Source organism: Mytilus trossulus, chromosome 3 (assembly GCF_036588685.1).
Source record: "Mytilus trossulus isolate FHL-02 chromosome 3, PNRI_Mtr1.1.1.hap1, whole genome shotgun sequence".
NCBI lineage: Eukaryota > Metazoa > Mollusca > Bivalvia > Mytilida > Mytilidae > Mytilus > Mytilus trossulus.
Genome location: NC_086375.1, coordinates 68,999,227 through 69,012,608, shown reverse-complemented (window position 1 = coordinate 69,012,608; position 13,382 = coordinate 68,999,227). Strand labels below are relative to the sequence as shown.

General features: G+C 32.6%; 1 protein-coding gene across 1 annotated transcript; it reads right to left on the bottom strand.

Moving 5' to 3' along the window:
• Window positions 1–339: 339 nt before the first annotated feature.
• Window positions 340–9,357, bottom strand: LOC134712241 (LHFPL tetraspan subfamily member 6 protein-like). Its single transcript, XM_063573587.1, has 3 exons — window positions 8,309–9,357; window positions 3,034–3,132; window positions 340–740 (listed from the first exon to the last, which is right to left on the bottom strand). The coding sequence occupies exons 1-3, from the start codon at window positions 8,688–8,690 to the stop codon at window positions 610–612; spliced, it is 612 nt and encodes a 203-aa protein (XP_063429657.1). The 5' UTR covers window positions 8,691–9,357; the 3' UTR covers window positions 340–609.
• Between the last annotated feature and the right edge of the window lie 4,025 nt (window positions 9,358–13,382).

Genomic DNA, 13,382 nt, shown 5'->3' with positions numbered 1-13,382 from the left:
TAATCTATTATGGGGTAAAAAAAAAAGGAAAATTTCAAAGTTCTGTAAACAGTTTTAAATTTATGTCGACAAAAATTGATGTATTTATAGCTAGTGATTATTTGGGGATGGATGAGTTACTTCCAACAGCAATGACATCGACCCAATTTAGTTTCTCAACTGTTGTTAGATTTTTTTCTATAATATTTTTTTTAATCAGAGGATGATATAAGATGAACATCTGAGTCTGTGTATACTCAATGATCCAGTATACATTCCCGGACTATCATTAGTTGTGTTTTAAGATAAAAGGCGTGTAATTGAATGCTACCTTTCAATTGCTAGTAATAATAGCAGGTATAATTGGTATTCATATATTAATACTGTCACTGATTTACAAAATATACACTTAAATATTGCACCCATAAACGAAGCTAATATTGAAACTTGTTTTTCCGTGTGATAAAATGGCAATTTTGATAGTGAAAAATGTTAATTTGACATCAGCTTGCACATTTCGCCTGTGATATTTTACATACTGCCTAGGTTTACAGGTATAAGAATTCATCCACCAAACTTCAGCTTGTCTTATTATGTCATGTTCCTGCAACGGATGCATTGAGATAAATATCAAATATCTGTATAAGGCACCGGTCCACTACGTTTCTTATGAGAAGCATGACATGATATGAGTGACCACAGTATTGTTATTCCTGCACCTACTGCTGTTAGATAAAATGACCAGTAAAACTTGCAATCACCTGAAATGAATGAAATATATTTTATGTCAATTTCAATGTGTTCAGCACTGTAAGAATCTGGGTAAAGATGGATTCAGAAACTTTTACAGTACTGGCATGAAAATACGTTTTTTTTTGTGTTATCAAAATCTGCTGTTACAAGATGTTAGAAATTATTATATATATGTAATTCCATCATGCAAAGCTCTGATTCCTTTCACGGATTTGGCTATACTTTTTTTTACCTTTTGGATTATAGCCCTTCATCTTTTGTATAAGCTTTGATTTAAAATATTTTGGCCACGAACATCACTGAAGAGACATGTATTGTCGAAATGCGCATCTGGTGCAAGAAAATTGATACCGTTAATGCTATTAACTCTTCAGCGTCGGTAATGCCTAGCCGTACGTTTAAACTTATCATTTAGATTACAGTATCAAAACACTTAATCTTAAAGTACGTTGATCTTTTTATTATTATTATCATAAACATAATCTGTAAGTTAGTTAGGATACTCATCAGACAGGAGATGATTTTTTGGCGTATCATTTTAATTGAAGATGGAATAAAGTTGGAAACTAAATAATCTCTATGATTTATAGTTTCCTTCTTTAATATGTAACCAAGCTGGTAGGCATATTATACATCAGTAAACATGAAAAATTAATAGGTCTTACATGAAAACAGAAATTACTTAATCTATGACGATTATTTAATTGAAACTAAAAAAAATACGTAAACTGTTAAGGTGGTAGACCTAGGTTAGGGGAAATAACTCTTAAAATCATCAGTACGTTTGAGTCAGTCATTTTCATAAATAGGTTCTAAGCTTCTAGGATACATAGATTATTTTCAGTCTGTTTCAGGTAGATGCTTAAAATACATTAATAAAACTTGACTATTACAAACGCATCACTGAATTAAAGAGTTATCTCCCTGGATCAAGGTCTACCCCCTTAAGTGATACAAAATAAAAAGGAATCTGCTATTGAAAAGGAAGCCACTTTTTTTAATGATATTGTGTAAGAATTTAGAACAAGCTGAACTATATTGGAAAAGCAATCAATCAACTCTTTGATTCGTTTGAACTGTTTCAGTTTTTTGAGAAATCGTAACTTCAAGTGAAAAAAAAACCGAAACATATTTACTGCATGATTTTTAAACTTCGTTCTAATCGTCCTTTTCTCGATTGAATTCCTAAACGCTACATATCTACTTCTTTTGAATCGAGTTTTACTGTGCAAACTGTTGTGCGTTTGTGTTTTCTACATTGACTAGAGGTATAGGGGATGATTGAGATCTCAAAAAAACATGTTTTACCCCGCCGCATGTTTGCGCCTGTCTAAAGTCAGGAGCCTTTGGCCTTTGTTAGTCTTGTATGATTTAAATTTCTTTAATATTTCGGAGTTAAGTATGACGTTTAATATCACAGAACTAGTATACATTTTTGTTTCGGGGCCAGAAGAAGCACGCCTCCGGGTGCGGGAATTTCTCGTGCATTGAAGATCAAATGGTGGTCTTTGGTTGTTATCTGTTCTTTGGTCGGGTTGTTGTCTCTTTTACACATTCCCCATTTCAATTCTCATTATTCAGATGATCGTACACTTTCCTTTTTTCCACATGCTTGCCATATATTTGACTCTTTTTTTTTTATCTATTCTAATAACTCTTTTATGCATAATTATCAAAAATTTTAAAACATTCAACCGACCTGAGACTACTATAATAACACATGTCATATAGCACTATGAGAACAAACCTAGAAATATGTTATGTTTCACTACCGGAAAAAACAAGAGGCAGACCGGTGTCTGTATCACTCATCTGGTTATAAAAACAGCAAGTCTGCTAATTAGATCCTTTCTAATATACACAAACTCGTTGTGCTTGGTGTTTTTGATAAAATGTTCAACAACGCTCCTATAGTGAAACTGTTAACGATAATAACAAAAATCTGCTAAAATGGTTAAAAACTGATTTTTCAGGGGCAATAAAACAAGAAGTTGGGTTTTCCTCAATGTTTTAGGGTGGATATATCGTAATGCGCTGATCAGTTTTACAATTAACATTTGAACCTTAACTATAATTTTAAAGATAACAGTCAAAATCTTGATCTCGCCATGCTAATATTTTTTGCCTTATCCTTTAAACCTAGCTCATATAATTTTTGAAATAATCGCCCAGGACTGCCAAAAAGTGCAAAATCAGTTTTGAAGGGACAGATTTGTCAAAAACAACCCAATAAGCTACATTTATATGACAATGAAGACAAGTCCTGGTTTGCTGTCATTGCATATTTGTGTCAATATTTACCCATGACATATGCATCAGAACGGTTACCACAGGCTTGGTTGACTTCTGGACTGTCCCAACCATTGGGATAGAGTGCAACGCCACCTCCAATCAGGAGTCCTGAAAAAGATTATAGACATTTGAATTGAATAGATCTACTAAATGTTTGACTAAGAGACCGCTATAAGAAATAAAGGACACCAGTTAAGGATCGTGTTGTGAAAACAAGATCTTTCTTTGGATTGAAAGTCCTTTGTTATAAAAGGAAATATTTTATTAGGTCACAGAAAAAGGCCACTTTGACACTTTAAATAATCTTTACAAATAACTCAAACTTTAAACGACACAGTTTAAAGGATAATACAATTAAAATATATTTAAATAAATAATTTGAAAAAATTAATTACATCAACCTAACAGGTGCAAATAATAGAAAATGTCACCTAATTTTTCTTATAGAAAAGACCTGTAAAACTTGTTTTTAAACAACAAAAACTTATTGATTTCAGTGTAGGTCGTTTAAAGGGCTTGTCTGTCAATTTTCCTTTCTTTTATATTTGGTACAATTTGACCTCGTAGGTACACATGTAATTATATAGTAAATAGACATTAAAATACCAACAAACTTGTCTTAATATTTAGATAACAATAAATAGCTTTAAAATCTATGAATCATGGACCTCCGTTGTTACATTTTCATGTAATCTAACCCGGCCGCTGTAAGATCTCAATGGAGTTCGGAATTGAAACAAAATAACTACTTGTTGACATTAAACCAACCAATTAGTTATTTTAAATTGGCCGTTAACCTCAGTTCTTTAATCGAAGTAATTAAAATATTGCTAGAAAAAACGACGAACGACAAAAGATGATTCAAAGAAAGGCGCGAAGTAATACGGACAGGGATGATGTACACGCGTAAACTACGAAATACGGTTTCTTTTATGGGACTTCAAACATGTGTCTCATAAACTTACATTGTTCCTTTCGTATAAACTATCCAAACTGCTACAAGGAGATATATAAATACTATAAAATCATATAGGTAAGGGTGGGTCAATATAACTTCAATATGATTTTCCCCAACTTGAAAAACAAAACAATTCTGTGGTCTTATTTTGACAAAAAATAAACCATTAAATTAAATTGGCATGAATGAGCAAATAATGAAATGATTGTCATTCAGAAGGCTCAGATGGTTCGGTTTTTTTTTTTACACTTAGCAACACCTTTACATGTTTTTTACGTTTTCATTGACATGTTGACTGCATATGAATGTATACATGTACATGAATTTATAAACTGTGTTGAGTTCTCTTCGGTGCAATTATAGGCGTGTTTCCTTTTTGGTGTTATTAACAATAGACAATAATTTTGTATTTGAGGGTTTACGTTATGACAGAAAATCTGATAACTGTTGTCTTTCGTAACAATCATAATATAGATGGAAGACCTGATTTGACAATGTTTTGTATATCAGAAGAAAATCTGGTAAAATAATATTTCCATGTCGTGGTTTAAAAATCTTTTTCCTTGTAGATAGTCAAAATATAAAAGTATAAAATCAGTTTAAAATTATTTGGGCTATATTTGAAAACATTACAAATGGTCTATGGTTTAACTCAACAATGTGGCGATAAACTTTTATTTATCACAAATACCATGTTCACTGTTCGCCTACATGGATTGTCTGTAGGTAGCCGAACATTGAAAATGGTTGGTGTGATAAAGAAATCAAATGTCTGTGGATTTGGTCCGGACCGTATACGTATACCCGTACGGTCCGACAATACGCGTACGGTCGGACCGTATGAGTATATGCGTATGATCCAGTAGGAGTCCTATAAAATCCTATGTTGGTACACTCGCCTAAGGTGACACTCGCTAATTCACAGTATATGTTGTTTCTGTCATATAGGTTATTATATTGTAAGAAGCCATTAATAGTTTCCTACACTGGTATTCATTCAATTGTGATATTTTTATATGAAAGAGTTTACCATGGTACGTCACCAAAAAATCCTGATAAAGTGAAATGGATACGAAATATAACTTACACTTGGTTTGCAGAGATACACAACTTGAAGCATAATTAGCCTATTAAAGTTGTGCCAGTTTACTTGTTGACTTTTTCTTAAATTGTATATAAAAACCGTATTACTATACTTCACAGCCACATTATCATTAAACTCTGTTTTAGGATTCGTGGGATGTATTTTTTAGCTTATTTACTGAAAAAGGGAGAGTGTGTGCATCATTCTAAGAGTGCTTTGTGGTTGGCTAGAATTATCTATATACCAAATAAAATATGATTTTACTCATTCAAACTCTTTCATATGCAATATTTCAAAAAATACTACTACATTGGCAGACAATGTCATTATTAGAGTAATAATACAGTCTCCTTCTTAAATGATACTGTACATGCCTTGGCTTGGAGCTATGTATATTTAAACCCAAACATTTAGATGAACCGAGATATGAATTATGATATAATCAATGAATAAGTATACTGTGTATTTAGTTAAATATTTTGTATACATTTCAAACCTTTTGTATTATAGAAGAGGACATATTTTAGATAAGATGAAACATTCAAGATTAAGTTAGGGCAAACTCAAATGAGAAGATATCCATATCAAATGTCATGTTCCGTTTAAAGGAAGAAATAAATCATCCTTTAGAATACTTAAGTTTCTTTTGACTAGACTTCTGTTTTGATTAAATGACCTTAAATTACTTCAGTTCAACAGGAATATGTAAAGTATCTGAACTAGTGATATAAAAAGCATGTTGGTGTGCATGAGAAATGCAAGGCTGATAACAAATAAAAAGTGAAGCGTATTGTTAAAAAGCAAAATTTAAAGATTGAGATCTTTAATTTTGAAGTTGTGAAAACTTTCATCACGCGATGGTGATTTTTTCTTTGCCATTACCCTGTCTTAGATTTTATATGCATTCGTGACCATCTATCAAGCAGACGCCACATGCAGAAAGCCATATGCACAAAACATATATCAAAATTTAAAAAGGTTTCCGATTCTGTTTAACTAGTTGGAATTTAACAGTTCCGGAACGATTCAGCCTGGGTGGTACACTCACGTCGTGTCAATATTTTATACATTATTTGTATATTCTAATTTTGTTTGATAAGACATTAGAACCGGGGATAGCCACAGAGAAAAGAGAGACTAATTATATTTTAAATAGGTATAATTTAAGTTACATTATAATTAGTAAAGGAACTTTAACAAATTACAAAAAATGTGAGATTTTTCAAAACAGCAACCCCTTGTCATCCATCCCCTTTTATATGAACCGAGATGACAAAAAAACTGTCAAACTATAAGTTTACTACTAATGTCTTGATTGTGTAACCAACTTCTGATTTGAAACGATATATGTGTATCTCATAGGCGGATCCTGGTCCCCCCTTAGGAAAAGTTCTGGATCCGCCACTGTATCTAAAACGAGACGTATGGTAGGTGCCAACTTAAAAAGGTTAATCTAAATTTAGAAAAAATCAATTTCTGCAGTAAATTAGAATAGTTCGATTTTTTTGCAGTGAAAATCGTTGCAAAATTATTGAATCGATTACCAGTATTATAGATGATACTGTTTATGATATAACCACGATATATATGTCAAACATAAGGAAAAGTCTGTATCGAGTTGTTTTCCTTTCGTCTGATGTTTTCAACTTTTGATTTTCCGTGTTGAATTTTTCTTGGATTTCAGTGTTGTTGTTTTTTTTACTTTTTAAGAAAACAGAAACGTAATTCTCTGAAACATCGTTAACTAAGACCATACGATTGTTTGTGTCTTGTTGAATGTTGGAAGAAATTTTTTCCCCACTGATAATTGTGTGATATTTTTTTCATCGTGGTATTCTTACTCAACTATTATTGTATAATCCAGAGCAAACTACCTACATGCATTGAAGCCAAGCCATTTTTAAAATCTTGTGTATAATTTTCCACCCATGTTAATATTACTTATTGTCGCTTTTTTGTGTACAAAAAAATATGATTTAATAAAAATATTTTATTACGACTTTTAAAGTAAAACTTGCTGCGTGAAAGTTTAATGGGTCATAAATTGAATAATACTGCTTAAATTAGTTGAACTGAGCATTCGTTTATGAAATAACCAACTTTATAAAATTTAAAAGGATATTTAGTGAAAAAGGTAGTGACACGTCGTGTTATACATATTCATGAAAAGAAAAAAAGGTATATTTTGAAGGGTACGATTCAATAGTACTCAAATTATGCCGTATTCATCTTTTATATTTCCGTAAAAAGACAAATTCTTCTTGACATTTTTTTGTGTATATGTTATTATGAGAGGAAACGGTACAATAAAAAACCACTCGAGGCAATATGTAATACAATTTTAGAATATGAAAATAATGAGCTATTGTATGATCGGGTAATGAGGCAACTATCCTCCAAAGGACAAGGACGAAAATACCGAACGTTTCATTTATATGTCGTATTTTATTCGGCGTTATTTGAATGTAGTTACAAGTATATCTTCCCTGAATTCTCATTCCCGGTAACTAAACATTGACATGTGGAATATCATTTTCGTCCATGTCCAAATTTCATATAGCAGATAGTCCACCTATCATGAAGACAGCCAGCATAACCTCTGATAACCTTGTCACAATACACATTTTCGGATTACTACAGCTCATTCTCATTCTAACGCAAACCAAAACTTTAGGACCTGCATGAGCAGACCCTCAATGTAGGCAAAATAGCTTATAACCGCTACGGTAGCTTTACTTTTTTCAATACATACATCCACGGTGGAACCTCCACAAGTTTTAACCTTCTATCTTCGGTAGATCTTTCCAGTAATTCATTTCAATGGAGCCGCTCCACAACCTCAACATCCGTTGATCGCTGCATTGACTTCATTTAGTTATTAACGTAATTTATGTTATAATGATGCTAAATGTTTCAATTTTATGTCCTTATCGACTGTCTCTCCAAAATAGAGAAATAATGACATTTTATGACTCACAACAGACCACAGATGTTTGTGACAATATTGATTTTTGCAAGAAAATGTTAACGAAGATTATTTTAGGTCAAATCATAGTAAATTATCAATACGTAACCTACAGAATAAATATTAAATATGAAAAAACTAAAGGATTAGAAATATGTTCGCCCAATTCGTTATTGCAGCAACGTTAATTGATACATTTTAAGTAACTAAAAACGTCCTTTTAGTTCTCTAAAATTAATAATTGCAGGCTTTAATACTGTTTTATTTTTTTATTTACCTGCACAAAATTGAAAAATTCCAGCTGATCTTGCAACCGTTGGAGACATTACACCATCAATACATACAGCCAAAATGGCAACAAACGATACCAACAAGGCTATTCCGCACCCAACTCCAATTGTTATGGTGACTATTTTCCATGATAAGCTAGGAATATCGTCAAAAGTGGCATATCTTCCACATTCGTTAACAATAACAGGCGTAAGACTACCAGAGGCAATATGTGGATAATTGCATCGTCGAAAAACACCGAAATAAACAGTTGTTCCTTGTAAAGATCCCTGCAACCAGTATGGTAAATAAAATCCCACTGCGGCACTAAGTGCAGCTAAAAATGATGTAAACGCCCAGAAAGCACCACAACTGTTCAAACTACCCATTTCAAAATAATCTTAATTTTTCACATGAGAAAAATAGTAAACGAAAATACTATTTGTTAATGTACATCCTTAAGTTAGATTCATTAATAGCTTGAAATCCTTTGTAAGTGTTTAAATGTCACATAGTTAACAATACAGAAATCCACACTAAATTTAGGCTAGTTATCCAATTCTTTAATATCCCGTTATTGACAAGACCAAAACCGTGTCAGTGGGTAAAAACGGTGTTATTTACATGTCAAATTGTATATCCTACATCAATCCAACCGTAAATTAAATAATAATTGTCAGTGAAGATTGAACGATCTTCTGTTCACATTCATTCATTCATATTTTTGACACAAGTAGTGATAACATATATATAAAGTTGTAAATTTCTATTTGGATATTTTTAATAAAGATCGGAGATCACGTTTTTAGTGTTCAATAAATCTACTCGGTTTACTTTCATGTATACCCGAGAAACGTCTAATCTTTGTTTATTAGAAACTGGTAGAACATTTACATTATTTATCTCAATCTTTATCTAGTCCAATACACATGCTAGGAATCACCATGAACAAGAATTTAATCTGAAAGCCAGACGCGCATTTGTAAATCTTTCAGAGATGCACGCAGGATTCAAGTGTATCGATCTAAATGATTCATCACATGATGGCTTCATTCACTTTATATTTCACGGTTTTCACATTCATATATTTTAATTATTTCATTAATGGAAAAACTGTTCGATTGAAGTTATATATAGATATGTATTTGTACATATATATAAGACACCAAATAGCCTGATATGATTTCAAAAGGCGTGAGATCAAAAGCAACCTTATTAGAATATTAATTACAAATTTGAAACAAATTTGCATATGTTACACGCGGACAAGGAAATCTTTATGATCAAAATATTAATTCAAAGAACCAGGTAGTTCTATGTGTAAAGGAAGCTGTTTCCTTATATATTATACATTCATTATTGAACAGTGGCCTAATGAATGCTTCATTTTTATCCTTTCTTCTCTAGCAATGTCAAGCATACATAAGTGAACAAAGGCTTTATTGGTAATTCTGTTTAATTCAAAGTAGTAGTATTTTCTTTTAAACATTAAATAGTACACATGTATTTAGAAGGGATTAGACAATAGCAAAATTTAAACATAGCCTTTCTCTTACAATAAGATTGAATAAGCTAATACTATTGTATATATTTATATGTTTGTTATAGTTCACATAAACGTTTACGCAGTCAGAGTCAGTGTCGGTGGAGGCAATATTAATTTCCTCTTGAAAATTTCACGGTTGACTTATAATCATTATTTCAGATCATGATCGATTACAATTTGTATGTTAAAAAACATAAACATGACATCAAGAATTCACTACAAGATTAGAAGGTTGATCACCTTATAAAATGTAGGTGTTTGCTTTCAAAAACAAATTGTCATCCTTGTATTCAAGAGTATCTCCAGCTAGAACACCTTTTGTTTTTCACTCGGCTATTTTAATGAGAATACCAATTTACATGTATTTCCTCATATAGGTTGCGTCTTGGTGAATGTACCCTCATTTAACATAGTTGATATTCTATGAACTTCTAACTATATCATATAAGGCAGCAACCATATTTGATTTTCTGAGGGGGGGGGGCTATGGTTTTTTTTCGCCTTTGGCGAAAGACAATCTATTTTTTTGGCGACATGCCGAAACATTTCTTTTCTTTCATTTTTAGCATTACATATAGTGGCAGCTGAGGGTGAAACAAACATTTTTTTTTCTCAGGGTCAAAAACAAATTATTTTTTTCTCCAAAAACTGGAAACAAACTTTTTTTCCCAAAAAATACCATAGCCCCTCCCCCCCCCCCCCCGAAAATCAAATGGTTGCTGCCTAAAGACTTATTAACATTTAATTGTTCATTTGTGCCAATATGCCAAATATATTCAGGCTATATTCAGGGGTGGATCAAGCCATTTAAAATAGGGGGGGGGGGGGGGGGTCCAACTATATGCTCCCATTCAAATGCATTGATCGTCCAAAAAAAGGGGAGTTCCAAGGTATTTAGGATAATAATATGTTTAAACATACGCAAATCATGATCATTTTGTTTATCAAAAAATATTTAAACATTTCTTATATAGTCATCTTGCAGTTTGACAGTGGTCTCAGGGAACCTTATAACGCAAGACCTGGAATATCGCATCAGCTGTGAGATATATACTCCATATAAAGATACGGCCCAAGCTTTTAAAAATAAATGATGGAAAGCCTGACCAGGATGCAGAACTCTGGCCTTTCAATGGAATAGTCCAGGTGGGACCATTATTTAGACATAACTAAATAGTTATCAAAGGTGTCAGATTTATAATTTAATACGCGTCTACATATAAGACACATCAATGACGCTCAGATCAAAAAGTTATGACGCCAAACAAGTACAAAGTTTAAGAGCATTGAGGACCCAAAATTCCAAAAAAGTGCTAATCTGACCCACAGGTATTTGGGGAATGGACCCCCCTTTTTTTTGGACCTCACTAAAATAAAATTTTGGTGTTTTTTTATTCATTTGCAATTTTCTACAATGTATAAACATATATCAAGTCTCAACAATCCATTGCTAGTCGATTACAATAATTTTTTTACTATCCATACGAGCCCCAAGTGAAAAAAGAAGCTTCTTTTTTCACTTGGGGCTCGTATGGATAGTAAAAAAAATATTGTAATCGACTAGCAATGGATTGTTGAGACTTGATATATGTTTATACATTGTAGAAAATTGTAAATGAATAAAAAAACGCCAAAATTTTATTTTAGTGAGGTCCAAAAAAAAGGGGGGTCCATTCCCCAAATACCTGTGATCTGACCAAAATTCCAATCTATCGCAACTCGAGAGCTCGTTACAATGTAAATTTATATTTTTTATATGTTGATAACGAAACCAGAGATCTACATTTTTAATAACTAGATTGGTAAATCGGGTAAAAAAGATTCAAGAGTGTGTTAATAATTCACACTGCTATCAAGTCTCAGCTCGATGATATTTACATTGTAGTCTGGCGAAGAAAAACCACTTTCGAGTTCATCCGTCACCGGAAAAAACTCGTCAATTATACGCGCCTTTATCATCGTCATTTGTGCGTTTAGGGGCGTCGTCACTTCCTTCCAATGTTGAGCGAGTGGTTGGAAAACTATAATTCTATATTGTACGAATTATTCGGCAAATTGAATTCTCAAAATTGACAATCAACACTGCTGTCATTAGGGAAATGTCAGTAGGTACCTACAGAGCAACCATTATTTCTAGTTTATCCTGCACAAAGACGATCACTAAGACGCTTGATGAACGTAAATAGTGCAGGGATACAGGCGAGCCCCTCTATCTGGTAAATGACGTCATAAAGGCGTGTATAATTGACGAGTTTTTGCCGGTGACGGATGAACTCGAAAGTGGTCTATTGTCAGTGGTCAGTGCTTCGATACTGACATTATTGGTAGCATACTTTTCAAAACTTATTTCAATTGAGAAGTTATTGAGATGTATTTTTAACTTTTTAGGTCTGGAAGCGCTTCGGACGCACGAAATTTATAAAGTGCCATTTGCATTGAGGAAACGAAACGTTAATGAATCGACATCTTAGCGAAAAAAGCAGAAGTTATTTTCAAGTAATGAGATGTCAAAATTCGAAACATGTTCAAGATGTTTAGTTAAATCATTTTTGTTCTACTATCAATCAAAAAGGTAAGTGAGTTCTAATTGATGTTTATTATGTCACAAGACAGTTATATTACCATAACACTGTTGAAAATGTCAACAAGCTTACACCACCTTTATATTTGATTTTAGATTGATAAGAATTAGTAGCCCATCATCTACAGGGGCGGATCCAGCCATTTTAAAAGGGGGGTCCAATTATATGTCCCCATTCAAATGCATTGATCATACTTAACAATCCGGAGAATTCAGAGAAGTCCTTTGGCATTCATTCCAATAATGCAAAGGGAAACTACGTATCCATGAGAACTGGTATGCCACTAAAGGAATGAATTAACTTTAGCAACTGAGTTGCGATAAAGTTGAACTTGGTGTGCAGTAATGATAAATGCCTCCGGACGCGGCAACATTCTTGTTTGGGACAAAAACTTTTGAGCCAAAGCTAATTTATTTATTAAATGTAGGTTGAGAATGTCATCGTGATAAGAGGCTCAGTACAGAAAAGTTCAAGGTCACTGCCGATATTGTTTCCTGAAATTTGAGAAACATATGGGTTTTCTTTTGACTGATATGTCGAATTTACTAAACTTGGTACGATAAAGCCAACTTGAGAAAAAGACTATTTAGAATTTGAGATCACTAACAGTACCAGTTGATACACTGAAATGATCTAATACATTATGTAGTATAACGAAATCAGAGATCACTATTTTAATTAGATTAAGAAAACATTAGTATACTGTAACATCTTTTGAATAATTAGTCAGATCCTCAACACAGTTACTTCAAACTCACCTTATTAAAAAAAAAAAAATTGTTTTGTTTGTATTCCATGGTCGAGATACCTTATGTTTATGACCTGTGATGTTTTTGTGATTTTTGTCTTTATAGTGTTGATGTTTCAAGGCTAGTTGAAAGCTTGTGTCCTAACATACGTAATACATGTGAAGTTTTTTTTTATTAACTTTCATATTATAACATTATACAGCT

Excerpts from the sequence above, each read along its gene's own strand:
- LOC134712241 (XM_063573587.1), bottom strand. The coding sequence starts at position 8,690 with ATGGGTAGTTTGAACAGTTGTGGTGCTTTCTGGGCGTTTACATCATTT. Across the intron at positions 3,133-8,308 it reads AATTTTTCAATTTTGTGCAG|GACTCCTGATTGGAGGTGGC; the intron begins GTAAATAAAAAA and ends AATCTTTTTCAG. Across the intron at positions 741-3,033 it reads TTCTGATGCATATGTCATGG|GTGATTGCAAGTTTTACTGG; the intron begins GTAAATATTGAC and ends CATTCATTTCAG.